Source organism: Chiloscyllium plagiosum, chromosome 36 (genome assembly GCF_004010195.1).
Source record: "Chiloscyllium plagiosum isolate BGI_BamShark_2017 chromosome 36, ASM401019v2, whole genome shotgun sequence".
NCBI lineage: Eukaryota > Metazoa > Chordata > Chondrichthyes > Orectolobiformes > Hemiscylliidae > Chiloscyllium > Chiloscyllium plagiosum.
The window spans coordinates 18,274,836-18,296,360 of NC_057745.1; the positions used below are offsets into that span (position 1 = coordinate 18,274,836).

Sequence of the window (21,525 nt, forward strand, 5' to 3'; positions counted from 1 at the left end):
GGTTTTTTGAGCCATGCTTGAAAAGAAGAGAGCCTGGAAATATTTGCCCCAGATGTATTTTCTTGGTCATGCTTTTTTGACTAAAGCAACAGTCCTGTTCAAGGCACAAAATTCAGAAGGAAAGTCATCTTTTTATTAGCTTTCTGATTCAACTGCATGCTGTTGATTTGCAAATCCCGGCAGCAGATAATGTATCACTTTCAGACCAGAAATGAAACTCTCTTCAGTCTATTTCCAGCTAGAACTGCTTATGATGAAAAACAAGCACAGCCTGAGTTTCTTTTTGAGTAAGAGCTCTGTTTTTCAGGTGGTATTACAGCTTGTGATTTGTATGTTGTTAGCCTTAAATAGTACTCCTGGGTCATGCAACTACGAAGTGCCATCTGTGGATTTGTGCTTCATTGGAGGAGAACTGCCAAAATCCAATCAAGCAAGCAACTCTGCATTTGAGTAGTTCTCAACACAGTATCTTGTACAGTAGCTGTAATGGGTTTGGTTTTGGAACTGTGACCAATAGTCCAGCATTAGTAACTTTAATGTGTGATTCCAGGGCATGGATAGGGTGAATAGCCAAGGGCTTTTTCATGGGGTGGAAGAGTTGAGAACCAGTTTTAAGAGGGGAAAAATTTAAAAGGGATCTAAGGGGCAATTTTTTCATGCAGAGGATAGTGCGTGTACGGAATGAGCTGCCAGAGGAAGTGGTGCAGGTTTGTACAATTACAGCATTTAAAAGGCATCTGGATGGGTATATGAATAGGAAAGGCTAGGAGGGATATGGACCAAATGCTAGCAAATCGGACCAGATTAATTTAGGATATTTGGTCAACATGAATGAGTTGGACTTAAGGGTCTGTTTCCATGCTTTTCAGCGCTCTGACTCTGGAATTTGGAAGACATTTATAACAGTTCTTTTGTACATTTTTATTTCAGGTTCATTTATTTTTAAAATTAGTATTAGATTTATTTTATTCTGTAAAAATTTATCATTTATTTTATAACAATTCTATCTGATCTTCTGAGTAAAGTTGGAAAACAGAATAGGTGCATAACCTGGCATTTACTAAAATTATAAATGGCTCTTGCAAAGGCTAGTGCATTACTTCAGAAAAGTCATATTAATGTCCTGACCAAAAGAACTGCTTTGCAATATCTTATTGATCCCTGTTTGCACAAATGTAGTGAGGCTAAAAATATTTCATAGATCTTGCTTTGCCATAAAGTCAGTCATAGAGATAAATAGCATAGAAACAGACCTTTCGGTCCAACCTAGTCCATGCCGAACATATTCCCAAACTAAGCTCGTCCCACCTTCCTGCTCCTGGTACATTACATTTCCTTTTCATGTGCTTATCCAAATGCCCTTTTAATTGTTATAATTGTGCCCACATCCACCACTTCCTCAGGAAGTTAATTTTGTATGTGAACCCCCCTCTATATAAAAAAAAATTGCCCTTCATGTCTTTTTAAAATCTCTCACGTCATTAGTCTTGTAATCCCCCATCCTAGGGAACAGACACCTACCATTAACCCTGTCTGTACACCTCAATGTTTTTTATAACTATGAAGTCACCTCTCAACCTCCTACATTCCAGTGGAACAAGTCCCAGCCCAATCCAGCCTTTTCTTTATAACTCGAACCTTCCATATCCAGCGGCATCCTGGTCAATTTCTTCTGAACCTTGTCCAACTTAATAATATCTTTACTTTAACTGTGCACCACATTCCAGAAGAGGCCTCACCAATGTCATAGACAACCTCAACATGATTTCCCAACTCCAGTACTCAAAGGATTCACTAATGAAGGCAAGCATGCCAAACGCTTTTTTTAACCACTGTGTCTATATGTGATCAGTTTTTAGAGAATGATATACCTGAATCCCTAGGTCCCTCTGTTCTACCACACTACCCAAAGACCCACTATTAAATGTATAAGCCTTACCCTTGTTTGTTGTACCAAAATTTAATACCTCTCATTTATCCATATTGAACTCCATCTGCCACTTTTCAGCCCATTGACCCAGTTGATCAAGATCCCTTTTGTAATCTTAGAAAACCTTCACTGCCTATTGTGGTATCGTCCATGAACTTCCTAACCATGCCTCGATATTCTCTTCCAAATCATTCATATCGATGACAAACAAAAGAGGGCCCGTATCCAAATCTTAAAGCTTTTTCTAAGGACATTTATCCTAATTTCAATCCTAGCTTCATAACTATATCAAACAAGGAGATTTCACTATACTTCAGTGGAGAAAAACTGTTTCTTCTCTTTGAGCCAGTCAACTAAAGGTTAAATTGATACATCAGGCAATAAATTAAAGATTGTTCCCATTTTCATTTTTGCTTCTCCCTGCAGAGGTTTAATACGCAGTATGTACGTTCCCCATAGAGATCCCTTGTGTGGATGACTACCTCCAGAGGGAATCCCACTGATTCACAGACTGTATTTTAATACTTCATATTTTGTTCTGTTTCACATCAAAACACAGCTGTTATCTGCATTATTAGTTTGCCAGTGTCTTGATAAAAGTCACTCCTAAGGGATTACTGGCCTCATGAGGTGCATCATCAAGTCTGCAATCTACATCGCACTAAAAAGACCTTTGTCCTGTGGCCTTGTATGCTTTGGCATCGCAAGTGCACATCCAATAACTTTATTCCACATCCATGTCCACCCTCATAGGCATTGAGTTCCAGATTGTCACCACCCTCTGGGTGATAAATCTTTCCCTCACATCTTCTCTAAACATCTGTCCTTCTTTATCTCAAATCTACAGCCCTGGGTAATGATCCCTCCATAAGGTTTTGAGTCTGACTGTTAACCTTTCCACAGGATCTTTTGTTTGTGCAAAGGCACTTCTAAGTGACGTGTTTGCACCAAAGATTGACTTGGTTATACCTTTGATTCACCCATATTCAACTTTGGAATGTTGTCATAATTAGATGAAAAAAAACAGCCTTTTGGTTTTGAAGGGTTTCAATCAGTATACTGTTTGTGCAAAAGCAGTTGGTTATAGTGGAGAAGAAACTTTCATTTGATGTTAAATATTTCTGAAAGGATTACTTCTGTTCAAATTTGTTGAAGTTGTGATCTGCCAAGTATTAGGTTAGACATATTAAACTCCTAACCAAATATTTTAGCCTTTTAAATTTTGTTTCCTGTTGGTTTAACGCAGCCGTTAATGTATATTAGATAGATGACTCTGTTTTATTTTATTCTTTTTTCTCTTTTTTTGTGAACAGAAAGTTTGACACTCCTGTTTATTTCTTTTTTTTTTCTTTTTTTTCCCCAGCACCCATGTTGTGTGTGTCTGTTTTATTTTACTTTGTAAAATAGCAAACCCTGGGATTATAGGACCATTGAGGTTTTTGGCGCAGAAGTAAGCCAGTTAACTCACTGTCAGTGCAAAATCCTTTGTTAATGCAATCCAAAACCCACCTGGCTGACCTACTTTCTCTTGCTAGCTACTGTTTCAAAAAGTTGTTCACTTGGTGTTAAAGATGCAATGCTTCCTGTTGTAATTGCTTTCTGCAACATAGTATTTCATGTTTCCAAAAATGCTGAATCAAAAAAACTCTCCTTTATTACACATTGTCTTGTACGTGTTGTTACTCTCACCATGATCTATAAAAGCATTGCAAAACACTTACTTGTTCTGCATTCACATGTAAAAGTAATGACCATACAAACCCGAAGGTTTTTACCTTGGAAGTTAGGGGAGAAAGGATGTTCATAGTTCAGATTAGGTGATTGGAATGTAAGAATCGTGGAACAATAGTGTATCTAACTACCAGACTGCAAAGAGCAGACAGTCTCATTGTAGTCGGGAAAGGGTGACTACATTGTAGTCGGGAAAGTTAAAAGAAAGGGAAGGAATGCGTTCATAATTTGAAGGTGTTGAACTCAATATTGAGCCCAGAAGATTCTAAAGTGCCGAGTTTGAAGATGAGATGTTGCTCCTCCAGTTTGCGTTGTGATTAGCTGCAGCATGTCAAGGACAGACAAATGGGCATGCGAGCCACGACTTAACATCTCTTACCCCTCACTCCCCCGTCTGCATTTCACAGGGATCGTACCCTCTGACACATCCTAGACCATTCCTTGATGACCGATCGCACACCCCCTTCCGTGTATCTGCTGAAGGTGCAACATCTGCCCCCTCACCACTTCCCTGCTCACCATCTGAGAGCCTAAACAGTCTTTCCAGGTGAAGCAGCATTTCACTTGTACCATCTCCATCTTGTGTATTGTATTTGCTGCATCCAATGTGGCCTATCTGCATTGGAGAAAACAAATGCAGACTGGTTGACCGCTTTTGCAGCGCACCTCTGGTACACGTGCAAGCATGATCCCAACCTTCTCGTAGCCAGTCATTTTAGCACAGCACCCTGCTCACATGCCAACTTGTCTGTCTTTTGGCATGCTGCAATGCTACAGCAAATCACAGCGCAAACTAGAGGAGCAACACTTCATCTTCAAATTCGGCACTTTGCAATCTTCTGGGTTCAATATTGAGAATTCAAAGCCTTCAAATTGTGAACATGTTCCTTCCTTTTTAGCTTTGCTTATTACCATGTCCTCCACCCCTTCCCCACCCCAGTGGGACGGGCTGTTCTTTCCATTCTGGCAGTTAGACACACCATTGTTCTGCCATTCTCGCATTCCGATCACTTAATCTGAAGTAGCAATACCCTTTCTCCAGGGCACTCTCAAAACAACCCTACCCTGCCATGCCCAAACAATTGCATAAGTGTTGACCCCTCCACACTTCACTCCAACTCTGGTGAAGAGGCATATAGCATCAACATTAGCTTGCTGTCTCTCCATGGATGCTGCCTGACCCACTGATCTCCAGCATATTTGTTTACAGTTCCTCTTCTTCAGCAAGAAACTACCAAGCAAAGTAGTTGCTGAATCACAGAATGCAGTGGTTTCAAATGGCTTGCTGAAAATGACACTTGTGCAATAGGTGTCATTTGAATATCAATGAAGACAAATGTATTTTTTTTAAATCTGGTGGAGAACACTCTCAACTCAAGTGATCCAAGATGGAGGACAAAAAAACTGTGGCTCTAAGAGCTCTTTTTTTTTTGAGATATGTTAGGTTTTAGAGCTGATTTGCTCAAATCCCAGGAGCAGCAATTACAGTTTTATATGCTGTTGTATTGTTTTGGAACTTTGTGGGGGTAAAGATCAAAACAGTGGCACTTTTAAAAGGAGGAAGATCGACAAAAGGCAGCGACCACATGGTCAGAGAGGAAAAGAGAGAAAGAAACCTACACAGCTAACTGACACAGCAGTGAATCTGCACAGTTACTGCCTTTCATGTTTGAGTTCATGTATCTCTGGGCATTCACAGAGGTTGGTGCATGTTGGAATGAGCTGCCAGAGGAAGTGGAGACGGCTGGTACAGAGCATTTAAAAGACATCTGGTTGGGTATGTGAAAAGGAAGGGTTTAGAGGGATATGGGCCAAATGCTGGCAAATGGGACTAGATTAGGTTAGGATATCTGGTCAGCATGGGTGAGTTGGACCAAAGGGTCAGTTTCCATACTGAACATCTTTATGACTCCTATCTATGACTGTGCATGTGGATCCCCAGATCTTCCCACTTTCCCTTTAAAATGGTGGGTCTGTGAATTGTTTAGAAGAATCGTCCATTCTAAATTGATGTGTTGTACAATGTTCTCATTCACATGAGTTGGTACACCAGTTTTGCCTAAAAATGGGATGTTAATCTGGTGAAACTACAATACAAGACTACATGCATGCAAAGCAGTAAAATACCTTGCTGTAGAACTAGCTTACCAAAACAACCAACTAATGGATCAGATCCAAGTACTGCAGTCTTGTCATAATCAGCAGTGATTGGTTTTGGGCAATTAAATAACCATCCTCAGGAGGAGGTTCCACAAACATTTAAACTGAAATATGCTGAAGCCTGACATGTCCATGTAAAAGACCTGAGATATTTACAGTTGTCCCTTTCCAAAGTGCTGATTACATGGTCCATTTCTGGCTTCTTCTGGAGATGGGAGAAAGTGAGGACTGCAGATGCTGGAGATCAGAGCTTAAAAATGTGTTGCTGGATAAGTGCAGCAGGTCAGGCAGCATCCAAGGAGGAGAATGAGAATTGACGTTTCGGGCATAAGCCCTTCTTCAGGAAGGCTTATGCCCAAAACGTCGATTCTCCTGCTCCTTGGATGCTGCCTGACCTGCTGTGCTTTTCCAGCAACGCATTTTTCAGCTCTGATCTCCAGCATCTGCAGTCCTCACTTTCCCCTAGCAGAGATAACCCAGGTAATTATAGACCAGTGAGCCTTGCTTCTGCTGTAGGAAAGGTTTTTGAAAGGATTATAAGAGATAAGATTTATAATCATCTGGCAAGCAACAATTTGATTTCAGATAGTCAACATGGTTCGTCAAGGGCAAGTTGTGTCTCTCAAACCTCATTGAGATTTTTGAAAAGGTGACCAAGCATGTAGATGAGGGTAGGGCAGTTGACATGGTCGACCAGGACTTCAGTAAAGCCTTTGATGAGGTTCCACATAGTAGGCTGATGGAGAAAATGTAGAGTCATGGAATTGAGGGTGGTTTAGCAGTTTGGATTAGCAACTGACTTTCTGAAAGAAGGCAGCGAGTGATGGTTGATGGAAAATATTCAGTCTGGAGTCCAGTTACTAGTGATGTGCCACAAGGATCTGTTTTGGACCTCTGCTGTTTGTCATTTTTAGAAGTGACTTAGATGCAGGCACGGGTGCATGGATTAGTACATTTGCAGGCGACACTGAAGTCTGTGGAGTAGTGGACAGTTTGGAAGAATGTTGCAGGGGGACTTGGATAAACTGCAGAATTGGGCTGAGAGGTGGCAAATGGAGTTCAATGCAGCTAAATGTGAGGTGATGCACTTTGGGAAGAATAATAGGAAGGCAGAGTACTGGGTCAGTGGGAAGATTCTTGGTAGTGTGGATGTGCAGAGGGATCTTGGATCCATATACATAGATCCCTGAAAGTTGCCACCCAGGTGAATAGTGCTGTTAAGAAGGCATGCGGTGTGTTAGGTTTCATTGGTAGAGGGATTGAGTTCCAGAACCACAATATCATGCTGTAACTATACAAAACGCCGGTGCAGCCACACAGTGAATATTGTATACAGTTCCGGTTGCTATATTACAAAAAGGATGTGAAGCATTGGAAAAGGTGCAGAGGAGATTTACCAGGATATTGCCTGGTCTGGAGGGAAGGTCTTATGAGGAAAGGCTGAGAGATTTGGGTCTGTTCTCATTGGAAAGAAGAAGGCTAAGGGGGGATTTGATAGAGACATACAAGATGATCAGAGGATTAGGTCGGGTAGACTGTGAAAGACTTTTTCCTAGGATGATGACGTCAGCTTGTATGAGGGGGCATAACTACAAATTGAGGGGTGATAGATTTAAGACAGATGTCAGAGGCAAGTTCTTTACACAGAGTGGTAAGGGCGTGGAATGCCCTGCCTGCTAATGTAGTCAACTCAGCCATATTAGGGAGATTTAAACAATCCTTAGATAAGCACATGGATAATTTTAGGATATTGTAGGGGGACGAGCTGAGAATAGTTCACAGGTTGGCGCAACATGGAGGGCCGAAGGACCTGTTCTGCGCTATATTGTTCTATGTAAATCCAATCTGACCAATTGCACTTGCCTCAGTCTGTTCTCTATCAGTGTTGACAGTGTGATTAAGTGATAATTGCAAAGCAACAATCAGTTCACCATTTGCCCAGTTTTGTTCTACCAGGATCATTCAACTCTGGGCATCTTTCCAGCCTATGTCTACTCTTTTTGAATAAACATTAATTGGCTTACAGCCTCTGGTTGGGTACGATAACAAAAATCAAATAGTCAGTGGAAACTTAAAGTGGAGTAGAAATTGGTCAGAGTCAAATCTAATATCATTATCCTGGGTAATGATACACCCCACTCCTTATAGTGCCCATCTGCTTGTACAGGCTACTACTGTTCTTTTGGCCACCACATGCTCCCACTTCATCAGCACCCAAGCATGGGTGTAACCATGGAAGTAAGGTAAAATGTCAGACTCTGGCCTGCTGCATGGACCTATTGATGGCCAGTTTAACCAGGCATTTATCAGACCCACAAAGAGGTCCTTGCATGCTGTCGGTCGCTCGTGCTCTCGATCACTCTTGTGCTCTTGCTCGCTCCTTTCCCCTCCCCCCCCCCCCCCCCCCGCCCCCCCCCCATCTCCCAATGATAAGTTAGGAGTGTGGGGCTGGAGTACAACCAGAAGTAGCCGTACTTAGAAACTAAGCAGTGCCACAAACCCACAGGGACATCATGGGATAGTGGTGTTAGCGCTCAACCATTAATCAAAAACCCTGTTCATGATCTGGGGACCGGAGTTCAAATCCCACCATGGCAGGTAGTAGAATTTGGATTCAAATACAAGCTTGGAATTGACATTCTAGTGATGAATGTGAAACCAATGTTGGTTGTTGGAAATTCTCCAAGTAACTCCCTCCCTGACTTAGTACCTGTCTATCAGATGTATGTCCAGATGATGACAGAACTACACATGTTCAGCAAATGGAGAGTATTCCAACAATACATGAATTTCTTCACTATCCAAGTTCGCATGTGGAACAAGCAGGTTGTGTTATTTACCACCTTAAACATCCATTTCATTCATCATCAGTGCGTTTTGGAAGCAGCATGTGCTCCTCTGAAAATGTCATGTAATAACTTCCCAAGGTTCCTTTACCTGCATTCTCTACTGCCAAGAACAAGGGCAGCAAACATCACCATCAGCTAGTGTCCCTCCAAACCACACACCACTTGGAACAATCTGGTCATTCCTTAACTGTCTCTGAATCAAAATTCTAGGAACTCAAATATAAGTGTCTACATGTACCGCGTCAACTGCAGTGAATCAAGAACAAAGCTCATCCATTATCTTCTCAGACCATGTTATTGATGGGCCATAAATTCTGGCCTTGCCAACAGATTTACTTTGTACTAACTTCCTCATGCTAAAGTGGTATCCTGTAAAAGCAAATTTTGATCGTTTTTCTCCTCCTTAGAATACCCTCACAAATATGGGCCAGAGGGAGGCTGTGCTGACCATTCAGTGTTTGAAAGAATGAAGAAGTACCAGATGTCAGCTGTAGAAGAGCCAACGGCACAGGTGAGAGCCTGAATCTCTAACATTAAGGTGTTAATTGTAATGCAGCATTGCATTTAATCTGAATGATACTGATTACAATGAACACACAGTATCTAAAATTAGATATTTCTGAATGTTTCCATTTCAGAATCCAGTAATAAGCAAGTGCTGCTGTGATGGCGAGGTGTTAATTTTTGTTGATCTTTTGATTCAACATTGTTGCCTTCTCCATTAGTCATGAGGCCACATAATAATATTCAAAGAATATAGGGGCAATGTAGTGTCTGAGCTAACATTGTTAAAACACATTTTATGTGGCTATTTATCTCATTATTGTTTGTAGAACCTTGCTACATTCAAATTGCGTGCCATGTTTCTCTGCATAAACTTCTTTCATGTGAAGTACTTCGACAGGTATAGACTGGAGAATGTGAAAGCTAGAATATAGATGCAGCTCCTCTGGGTAGGAAATTTCTTGCACGTAGACACACTATTATTGATCCTTAGCCATAAATTTTGAAAGACAGTACCTGTTACTCCAAAAGAAATAGAAATGTCATTGTTAAAAGAGAGGTTTGTTTTTGATGACCATGTGTCAGTAAATCCAAAATGGATTTTATGATTCCCTTAGAAATACAAATTAAATCTCAAGATGTTTTTGCTGGGTTATCTTGACACCTGGTAACAAATGGAGACTTCAGTTTTTGGAAGTCAGTTTATCTGTATACTACTTGACCATCTGTGATTCACTAGGCTAAATGACAGGACTAGAATGCAGAATGTTGCCAAAGTTGAAATAATAGGAGAAAAGATCAAAACAATTGGATTATGTCAGGCTTGAATTGCTAAACACAGAAGGTCTGGGAAACTGCGAGAAAAAAACGGGATTAAGATTGTGGGTAAGTACAAGACGTGGACCTGAACCATTCATGCAGTAGGATGCAGAGGGTTAAAGGAGAAGGAACAATGAGCATTAAAGAAACATTAGTGACAAAACAGTGCCCAATTCAAACCAGCAGAGATTTCTAAACTTTAGAATTAAGATGGCAAGTCGTGTGCAGTGCAGGAAAGAACCTGGGTGAATGGCAAAAATTGATTAATGTCTATAACTATAATAGCTGAACCTTTATTTTTCCTCCAAATGATGTTTTTAAGACATGAAAGTCATCCGGTTTCTCAAGTCTTAATACAAATTTGAAATGGAAGCATTGTAAACTACTGCCACTCTGAGGCATGACTAAATGCATTATTGTTATATTGGGATTCCTAAAGTTAGCAATCAAATGTACTTGGTTTTTCCTCTGTATATTTTTGCATATACTCATAGAAGTGATGAGAATCAAGTTTTATACCAATGTATTTTAGGAAAATAGTTTCTAAAAATAATATTGTAAGAGAGGATGAACTGCTCACTGCCAGTAAACAAAACAATAAAATGTTTGGTATATTTCTTCGAATTATAAGAATTTGCTGTAAATGATGGTACTTGGACATTTTCTGAGTGTTTATCATACGCCCTTCAATATGCAATTAATGCAGGCAAGATTGCTGAAAGTGGTTCTGTCTCATGACTTAATAAATTATCTTAAAATCTAAAGAACAAAGTTTCCTCAGTCTCCTGGAAATTCAAACCATGTATTTTGGTAGTTGATGACCTTTTTTTTTTCTCTACTTAGACATAGATATAGAATGCATAGAAATACAATATGTATTTCTTCTATCTCCAGTTAAAAGATAAAAACATGACTGTTCCTTTGAGGCAGATATCAGTGAGAGATTGCAGTCATTATCATAGATCATTGTTGGTTATCTCCTGTCTTGAATGTTGTTGCAGGCATTTCATTTCTAATGATATTGGCATCCACTTCATTTTTTGTTTAACTCTTATCTTTTGCTTTAGAAACCTGTTGATTTTGAACATGAGCATGAGCACGAACCAGTTATTTTGAGAAAACGACGTGCAGCTCCAGAGGAGAAGAACACTTGTCAGCTTTTTATTCAAACAGATCACCTGTTCTTTAAATACTATGGTTCAAGAGAAGCGGTCATAGCGCAGGTATGAAATAGAAAGTGAAATAATTTTATTAAAAGTGCGTGTGTGTATGCGCATGTAACTGAATTAAAGTCTTCACTTCATGGCTTCTGTTTTAGACATCTTTAGATTTAATCCCATGTTTAGAATTTGTTGGGCTGAATTGTTTATGAATATTTGAGGCTGACAAATAAGCTTGATTTATACATTTTCTTGGGAGTTCAAATATTTGATTTTTGACAGCATTTTTTGAAATGGTTCAAAATTGCTGTGAATTGCCAAGCATAAATGACAATTCAGTTCATTTGAACATATTAAAGTTGTGATACTTTTAATTCTTTCTCCTTCATTAAGTAACAATTCCTTACTTGTGTTTCTCTTACAAATGAAGGCCCTTGTTCTGTTGAAAATAATTAATAAAGATTCTGCCCAATTTACAGTTCCCTAAAGCACCTATTTTTGAATTTAACATCAAATAATTTCTGAAGTGAGCTGATCCCCAATTAATTTACTGCTATTTTGTGGATTCGTTTCCTGATAGGAATCCCAGTGATACAGTTGACAATATGATATAGTTTAGGAGTGGGATTATTTTTGTATTTAGTGTCACTTATAGTAAGATCATGATTGATTTTAATTTAATTACAAATGTATCCTTTGCGACAGTAATTTACATTGCTACAGAACGGTCCACGATGTTTTGGAAGTTAATTTAATAAAACACCTTCAATTTGGAAGAATGTTTCTCTAAAATCTGTTAAAGTTAACTTAAATACTTATTTTCTGGTTAGCTGATAAATCCGATCTGAGTTTGAATGAAGTTGATAACTGGCCAGATGTTATTTCAGCTTTTGAAAATGAGCTTATGTGCCAGTTTGCTTATTTTAAATTAGATGCAAGCCCTTTAATTAATTATACATTCATACACACAGCAAACTCTTTTTCAATTGATTTCGTACTGCAATTGAGAGAGGAGCAAGGATGGTTGAAAAATGAAAAATTGCTTGTTTTAAATTCACTTATCACTTTAGAAGTATTATTCATTAGAAATTTTAATAAAATATCTTTTTTAAAGCTATTTCGAGGCGTTTAAGTGCTTGAAATTTATCTCCCTTCAAATTTATAAATAAATAAAAATATTTATTTTGTTTCATGTACAGATTTCAAGTCATGTCAAAGCAATTGATACAATTTATCAGACAACAGATTTTCATGGAATTAGAAATATCAGTTTTATGGTCAAGAGAGTGCGTGTAAGTACTGATTCAAAGTTTGCTTTATGTTTCGAGGGCATACTATGCTGATGGACAACTTTGTATTTTGAAAAGGAGGTCATCACTGTTTCACAGTATGCATCAGATACCAGTGTTAGTCGAATGCTAGTCACCTTGCTGAGGTTTTTTCAGAATTAATCCAGTAATATTTCTGGTTCTCCATCTCCTGTGTTGTTGCATGCGTATTTTTCTAAAACCTAAAATCATTTACTAAAGGTTAAATTATTTCTAGACAAGAAAATTGCAAAGCTTACTGGTCCCGTATTCCAAACCCTCCAACTTCCCCTTGTATGGAGTTCTTTGCATTTCAACTTGTTTTGTGTTCTCAGAGTCCACTAAGGTTCACTACTTGAGATCATTGAGCATCTGTCTTTTGAAGTCTGGTAAAGGATTTGTATGTTATCTAATATGCTGCATTTCTTTAGTGCCCCATTGTGTTACCTACGGAGTGTGTGTTAGCAGCTAGTTTCAACACTCATTCTATCCTCAATCTTGGCCTGCTCCCATTCTATCACTTGTAACCATGGCAAGGCATTCTGAAGGTTGGAGGGAATTGCTGAATTTGAGAAGTAACTGCCTGACACCAGAATTACTATTCAATAAATTATTGTGCATAAATAATAAGCTTTTTTTTTCCCTGGAGTGCTCCTTTCACTGTTCACATCAATGTCTGCCCAACGTTTCACATAGAAGAAGAACTACCTTGGAAATGAGTGACAAAGATAGTCTTGATAAAATAAACAGTAATTGAATGAGATAATTGCTTTAAATCCTTGTAGAGAGAGTGTGTGTGTCAAAGTATGGGTGGGCATATGCATGCATATAAAGGATTAGGTTTGACAAAAGCAACATTTTCATATGGTCAGTGTATAATGCATTGAGAGAAATAAATAATCATTTAATACATTTATTCATTTACCTTATTGTGTGTGATCCCCAGAAAAGATATCCTTTTTTTTTTACACTGTCTTAACTAACACAATGAACAACACTGCCTTTCAGATCAACACCACGAGTGATGAAAAAGATAGAAGCAACCCATTTAGGTTTTCCAACATTGGTGTGGAGAAATTCCTTGAACTCAATTCTGAGCAGAATCATGACAATTATTGCTTAGCCTACGTGTTTACAGATCGTGATTTTGATGACGGGGTTCTGGGACTGGCTTGGGTTGGAGCACCAGCAGGTAAATGTTTGCAGAGTTTGCTGTTCCCAACAACCTGTATTTTGTTGAGAAACAATGACCAAAATTGCTAGTTATTTCCAACACAGACCTTACTTGAACAATGAGTACAAGCAAGGTATATTTATTAGAAATTATAGTTTTAAGAATGATTAGATAGGATGGTAGTCTTGGTTAAAATAAGTTACTTGTTTAAAAAACTTTCCTTGTTCAAATAATTTTTGAAGATTGGGTTTTTGCTGTAGTATAAGTAACTCACTTGTACTTTCATGTGCGTTTAAATCAGGCAACGAGCTTTGGAAGTAGTTTCACCATTTCAAAAAAGTTAAAATTCTAACCAGTCAAGGGGAACAATGAATTGGGCTTAACTGATTCATTAGTTTATAACAAAGATGCTTGCTTTGTCTCAGATATTTTGTGAAGATTTTAATGACTCATGCCTTTGACATTTCATGCCCATAATATTTCTAGAATATGTTGCAGAGATCCTTAATGTGTCATCTTGAAGTATGGTGTAGTTGTAAAGCTTTTTTTTTATTTTTGAAGCTTTATTGCAAATGAAGGAAATTGTCTGCCCATGTGAATAAATGGAGGTTACTCCATATTTGGGATCAAACTGAAAACTCTAATCAGGTATCATGAGCTGCAGCAATAAATCTAGAGACAATATTTGTGAAAAAATATAATTAAAATGTGAAACTGTTATTACTTGTAAATTCATGTTACTTAAATTGTTGCTTACTTTATTCATGTTGAACTGTTTCCATGGTTTTGTACATTTGATCAGATTTAAGTTGCAATGGGATTTGTGACATTTATTCCTTGTTTTCTCATCATTTTTTTGCAAGCCAGCAACAATATTGAAATGTAGAGTTTCTTGTGCATGCTTCCTGTTTTCCTGACAGGAGGAAGATGCCCCTGAATTGTTTAAATATTCAGTTTCCCACTAAAGTGCTATAAAAGTTATTACAGTTTTAGACTCTCCACCTATGAAGCATTGGTCATGTGGGAAATTGAGAGTCTGCACCAAGTGCACAGTGATTAATATGGTTATGCTGGTTGCTCTGAAGCATTAGCTGAATGAAAATTCAATTCACTAGTTGCTACAAGCAGCTAATTATTTTTTAGCTTTGTTATCTCTGAATCTGTTGACCCACTGCAATATATCAGAGCCATCCAGATAAAATGTAGCAGAGAGTCAAATATTTAATTTTGAGTCAATTGACAGTGGATGCGTAGAATAAACAAAGGCTTAAGTGAGAGTGGCAACTTGAAAGGATATGATTGCTGTCACGTTTAAAACTACTGAGTTTAGCCAGGTCTCACCAGTCCTTTTAATACTTCAAAAGACAGCTTTTTTTTGTTGTCCCTCTGGCTGTTTGAAACCGTTATTTTTGTTCCATTGTGTGGATGCTGTTATCCTGCCAGAAAGCAGTGGGTGCTGCAGTGGCTCCAGTCTCTTGACATACAAGAAGGGGACTTGGGAGCTTTTACTTGTTGTTAATTAACATCTCAATAAAGAATACCCCAGACTGGAAACAGTGCAAATGGGTAAACAATTTAAGGTTTATCCCTTCAATGAAACTGATACCAGGAAATAGCAAAGAACAACCAAGCAAGTTAAATATCTCTCTCAAAAACAAAATCAAAGCCACTGAGCTGTCAGCTTTCTAAATTAAAAGGAAACTACTCTTGGAAGTAGAAAACCACCATTATGAGTGATTTTTTTTAACAAATAAGTTCTGTATTTACTGCCCCATGATAAAGGGCTCATATGTGTTTACACCCAGGAAAACACCTCTAACAAAATATATAAATTTTTTAAAAAAATTATCCACAATACAGTTTGTCTTTCATGAGCTGCGGTATATCCATATGATACAAAAACTATTTGGATTAAATACCATTTGTATTCCAGAATAAGCAGGTTCCCTAGTAAGAGGAACATCATGGCTGCTAATTTTGAAAGAAAATCTAGTATTTTTTGATGTCACTGGTTAGTGAAAGAGCTGCTTATTGACCATTATTAGCTTTGTTGCACTAACAAGAAGTGTAATCAGATTCTTATGATTTTAGCTTTTGCAGTTGTGGATGCAGTCTCTAAAATTGTTCAAATCTTGTTTGTATGGAATACCTCATTTATTGCTTTCCTTTTTTCCCCACTGAATCACAATCAAGCAATATGAAAGCGTGCCATGTTTCTGTTGGTTGATGAAATACAGCTCAAAATATTTTTGTACTTTTAAGTACTGATCCGTTTATTTTCTGTTTCTCGACTATAGGGAGCTCCGGGGGGATATGTGAAAAAAGTAAACTTTATTCTGATGGCAAGAAGAAATCACTCAATACTGGAATCATCACTGTTCAAAACTATGGCTCTCATGTTCCTCCTAAAGTCTCTCACATCACATTTGCTCATGAAGTAGGGCACAACTTTGGTTCTCCAGTAAGTATCAAACTAATATAATTTGCTTTAATTAATTTAGCTCCTGCTCATTTCCCTTGGAAATCTTAGAGAGTCACTAATTAAATTGCAGGTCATTCTGGTTGTAACATACATTTCATCAATGCGCATTGGCTATTATGTGTTTGACAAATTGTGGACGATATTTGGATAACACAAACATTCTGCTGAACAGGTTTGGTGATCTTCTACAGCGTGATTTTCTGTAGCGGTTTTCCATAGTGCAATTTTCTATAACATGGGGTTGCAGAGGAATGAAACTGTCGCGTTATAGCAGAATGACCTGTAGTGAACTCCTTAGATATTTAGTCATAGAGATGTACAGAACAGAAACAGACCCTTTGATCCAACTTGTCCATACTGACCAGATATCCTAAAGTAATCTAGTCCCATTTGCCAACACTTGGTCCATATCCCTCTAAACCCATCTTATTCATGTACCCATCCAGATGCCTTTTAAATGTTGTGATTGTACCAGCCTCCACCACTTGTTCTGGCACCTCATTCCATACACACACCACACTCTGCGTGAAAAAGTTGCCCCTTAGGTCTCTTTTAATTCTTTCCCTTCTCACCCTTAACCTCTGCCTGCTAGTTCTCGACCCGGCCCACCCCAGGGAAAAGACCTTGTCTATTTACTCTATCCATTACTCCTCATGATTTATATACCTCTATATGGTCGCCCCTCAGCCTGTGCTCCAGGGAAAACAGCCCAGCCTATTCCTAGCATAAAATATTTTAAGTGTGTAATTTCAGATTTAGAGTGTTCTCCAGTTTGGGGATTTTGATCATCCTGTTACTACTGCAGAAAACTGCTGCTGTTGAAATGCAGCTGTTTTAACCTGTGCTGTTTCTTTAAGCCTAACATCTAGTAGAACTAAACAAGAAATCTGATCTCCAGAAACACAAATTTGCTGGGAAACATTCAGCAAATCGGGGAACCTCTGGAGAGAGGGAGGGGCATTTCAAGTTGCTGACTTCTCATCAGAATTCTAACTCAATATCTACAATGTTTTACTTCTAAAAATATGGTTCACCTGCTGAATGACTCCTTGTAAAAGATTGCTGTGGATTTGGCACATCCTCTGGTCAGTTATATGAATTGTCATTGTTATCTTTTGCTGCAAAAGTTTGTTTAAAAAAATGCTTTTAACATGCTACTTTTAGCTTGTTTTGTGAGTACAAAATTGGGTGCATGTGCAACTTAGCCTTTGTTTCTGTCATACTTGCACGTAGCATTTGCGGTACAGTTCCAAGACTTGCATGTGGTTAAAGGTATAATGCACATAAATAGTTTATATTGATCAAGACTAAATCACTGTCAAAAACTGTGTAGTTGGAGTATTGCAAAGTAAGGAAAGAAGTTCAATTGTTCAGGTAAGAAACAGTAATTATTGTAATAGGGAGAAAGTGTGACCATCAGTACTGCTAAAGCAACGGTAGCCTGAAAATGGGACTCTGATGAAGACACGCAGATCTCATTCTGTGAAGAGTAAGTGGAGATCTGAAAGCTGCAGCAACAAATCCTCCGAAATAGAAGAATGCTTCAAAGTATTAACCTTTTTGGAATTTTCAAAGGAATAGTAATTTAGTTATATGATGTGGAATGCCGAAATTCATAATAAGTGTAACATGAAAATGAACAGACTTTTGATCAGATTGGATTTATTAGGTAGGTAGGAGAAAATGTAGGAAGGGGTTCTGGGTTAATGTTGCAAAAGTATAATTGCACTTTTCCACTCTGCCCAAGTCCTCTAATCTAAAATATGAAGTTAAAAAATTAATGTATTTGTTGATGTGTGAAGTAATAAAGATTAAAGATCCACAAAAAGCACATTAATATAACATTGTGATGCTAAAATCTTCTCAACTTGGTGATGCCTCCCTCTATTTTAGCTCTTGGTTACAAAGGATAAATTGCTGTGAAGACATTGTTTGATAAAATGCAGGTATTTAAAGAGAAGTGCGGACCTCTGATCTGGTTTCAACTCTGTTTTTGTCAGTTACTAAGAAATTGCATGAGGGTGTGTGATAGAAGTGTGTAACTGATAATTTCTTCTTTGCTGTGCAAGATTTAAGTCCAGACGTAACGATGGGAAAAACAACTTGTTTGGATATTTATTTCGTTTTTTTAAACATTGAATTAGCTTTTTAAACTTGCAATATTTTGTGTGATCTGAATGAGAAATGTTGGTGGGTTTTTTTTGGTTGGATCTTGCCCATCTGTTATATTTATCACAGTGAGCAGAGATACAAAGGCTAACAAAGCTGTCAATGAAATTCAGCGTCCTATTGTTTTTATTTATCTCCTCAGCATGATTCTGGCTCTGAATGTACCCCAGGAGAATCCAAGTCTGGAGACCTGAAAGAAAAAGGCAATTATATTATGTATGCACGCGCTACATCTGGTGATAAACAGAACAACAATAAATTCTCTACCTGTAGCATTAAAAACATCAGTCAGGTCCTTGACAAGAAAAGAAACCACTGTTTTGTTGGTAAGTATAAAAACACCACTGAACAGAAGTAGTAAATTATAATTTAAGCTTTTTCATGGTACAGTTCTATATTAGAAATAAAATATTTGTGCTATCCAGGTTCTGTCTTTAGGGATCCAACTAACAAGCTGCAGTTTTTAAAATATGTTTTATTTGAGTTTGACATTTTTTACTGTTTTCAGCTAATGCAACATGCCTGTTTCCATCTCAGCACTGGGTAATGAGTTACCTGTTGTTGCTGCTCTGTTCTGGATTAGTGTTTGTAAATTCAGAAGTGGCATCTGAGTTGTTGAGAGTTCACTTATGCACTCAATGTTGATACTAACTTTGAATTTTCTTTTTAAAGAATCTGGTAAACCCATTTGTGGCAATGGTTTAGTTGAAGAGGGGGAAGAATGTGATTGTGGTTACAGTGACCAATGCAGAGATGAATGCTGCTATAACGCAAATGAGGCCGAAGAGAAGAAATGCAAGCTTAAACCAAACAAACAGTGCAGGTAAGCATTTAAGCTGCAAAGACTTTGTGTTGAGCGGTTTTATTTTTTGCTTTATCCATCTCACCTGCATTGAACCAAGTGCTATATTCAGGGCTCAGCGTATGATTGGGGTGGAGCTTTCGTTTACTGAGGCAACTGCAATAACAACTATTCTTTGTAACAGATCTGTATGTATAAAATCTTTATTTCTTTTTAAAAATTGAACAATTGAGAGCAAAGAGGAGGAACATTCAATTGTGATTTAAACATAAATTTAAATTGTTGATAGTCCAAATAGGGTACAGCAACAGGTTTATTGCTAAGATCAGTCTCAAGTTGACAGATGCTCCAAACAGACATCAGTTAAAGCTGATTTCATTTTTGATCTGACTTGGTCAACTCAAACAACCACAATGAGAGAAATTCTCCTGGGATTTCAAGTTGCTGCAACCATTGTGACTTATGAAGCTTCAAATCCTGAGTGTTATTATTTTCAACTCATAGATGTCCACTTCAATGATTGTGTTTAAAAAGGTTTCTTAAAGTTCAATCCAACTTAAAATTGTAGAATTTGCTTGACTGTGATATTGTTCAATGTAAAATTCATAGGCCTGGTTTATTGATCTAGGATGTAGGTCTCATAAGGTCTTACATTCATGTCTTGCAGCAATGGATTTATCTGATACAAGAGTAATTTAGTTGTTTGGCATAACTCGTTATACCATAGGTGTAACCTCGATCATACTGCGTTCTTGCTACTGGTTAATTCACAGATTGACACTACTTCGTCCCTCACTTTTCAACAATGGCATTTGCATTCAACTGCTGAAGGAAGCAGAGAAGTTAATAGAATTGACCTTGTTCTGAGCTTCTCCCACGGCAGAAATTGAAATAAACAGTAACTTAGAGCTTTACCGATACTGCAACACATACAAAGGATGTTTAGTTTACAGGTTTTTTTTAGTCTTAATGCCACATTGTTTGTTGAATTCAAATTCCATCATCTTTCATGTCAGGACTTGAACCTGGATCTCCAGGACATTACATGGATCTTTTGGGTTAGCCTCCCCTCTGGCTACTTGGTTTTGCTGTTTGCCCCATGTACACATTACTTCTGAATTGTCTGTCTCTCTCTAGTCTACCCCAATGTCTTTTAACATTGGGGAATTAGACCATAAATCATAGGAACAGAAATTAGGCCATTCAGCCCATGAAGTCTGCTCTGCCATTCAGTCATGGCTGATAAGTTTCTCAACTCCATTGTCCCGCTTTCTCCCCGTAACCCTTGATCCTCTTGATACTCAAGAATCTATCTATTTCGGTCTTAAATATATTCAATGACCTGACCTCCACAGCCTTCTGTGACAATGAATTCCATAGATTCATCACTCTGGCTGAAGACTCTGGCTTATCTCTGTTCTGAAAGGTCTCTACTCTAAGGCAATGCCTTCGGGTCCTAGTCTCCTACCAATGGACACATCTTCCCCACGTCTACTCAGTCCAGGCCATTCAATATTCTGTATGTTTGAATGAAATCATATGTTAAGCTTTTCGTTCCTGGGACCATTCTTGTGAATCTCCTCTGAACACACTCCAGGCTCGTACATCCTTCCTGATGACTGGGGCCCAAAACTATGCACAATACTCCAAATGTGGTCTTAGACCCTCAAAAATACATCCCTGCTTTTATGTTCAAGTCCTCTTAAAATAAATGTCATCATTGCATTTGTCTTCCTAACTACTCACTCAACCTACAAGTTTACCTTGTGGCGAGAATCCTGGGCTAGAACCCCCAAGTGTCTTTACATTTCAGACTTCTGAGTACTCTACCCATTTAAAAAATAGTCCAAGCCTTTATTCTTCCTACCAAACTACAGGACCTCACACTTTCCTATGCTGTACTTCATCTGCCATTTCTTTGCCCACTCTCCTAACCTGTCCAAATCCTTCTGCAGCCTCCCCATCACCTCAATACTACCTGCCCCTCTACCTATCTTTGCATCATCAGCAAACTTAGCCAGAATGCCCTGAGTTCCTTTATCTAGATCATTAATGTGAATAGTTGTGCTCCCAACACTCAGCCTTGTGAAACACCACTTGTCACCAGCTGCCATCCTGAGAAAGATTGTCTTATCCCTACTCTCTGCTTTTTGCCAGACAGCCAAACTTCTATCCATGCTTGCACCTTGCCTCCGACACCTTGGGCCCTTATTTTAACTTAATGGCCTCCTGTGCAGCATCTTGGTGGCATGGGTACACTAGTAATCTAGAACTGAAAAATATGTTGCTGGAAAAGCGCAGCAGGTCAGGCAGCATCCAAGGAGCAGGAGAATCGATGTTTCCAGCTTAAGCCCTTCTTCAGGAAGATGCTGCCTGACCTGCTGTGCTTTTCCAGCAACACATTTTTCAGCTCTGATCTCCAGCATCTGCAGTCCTCA

At 38.4% G+C, this 21,525-nt stretch overlaps 1 protein-coding gene across 1 annotated transcript in view; it reads left to right on the forward strand.

Annotated features, from left to right (window-relative positions):
- adam10a (ADAM metallopeptidase domain 10a) overlaps window positions 1-21,525 on the forward strand; it is a 170,143-nt gene that overhangs the window by 111,289 nt on the left and 37,329 nt on the right. Inside the window, exons 5-11 of the mRNA XM_043677449.1 lie at window positions 9,078-9,181; window positions 11,061-11,216; window positions 12,353-12,445; window positions 13,469-13,652; window positions 15,932-16,095; window positions 18,428-18,611; window positions 18,958-19,108. Of these exons, the coding sequence (XP_043533384.1) occupies window positions 9,078-9,181; window positions 11,061-11,216; window positions 12,353-12,445; window positions 13,469-13,652; window positions 15,932-16,095; window positions 18,428-18,611; window positions 18,958-19,108 (1,036 nt within the window). The remainder of the gene's footprint in view (window positions 1-9,077; window positions 9,182-11,060; window positions 11,217-12,352; window positions 12,446-13,468; window positions 13,653-15,931; window positions 16,096-18,427; window positions 18,612-18,957; window positions 19,109-21,525) is intronic.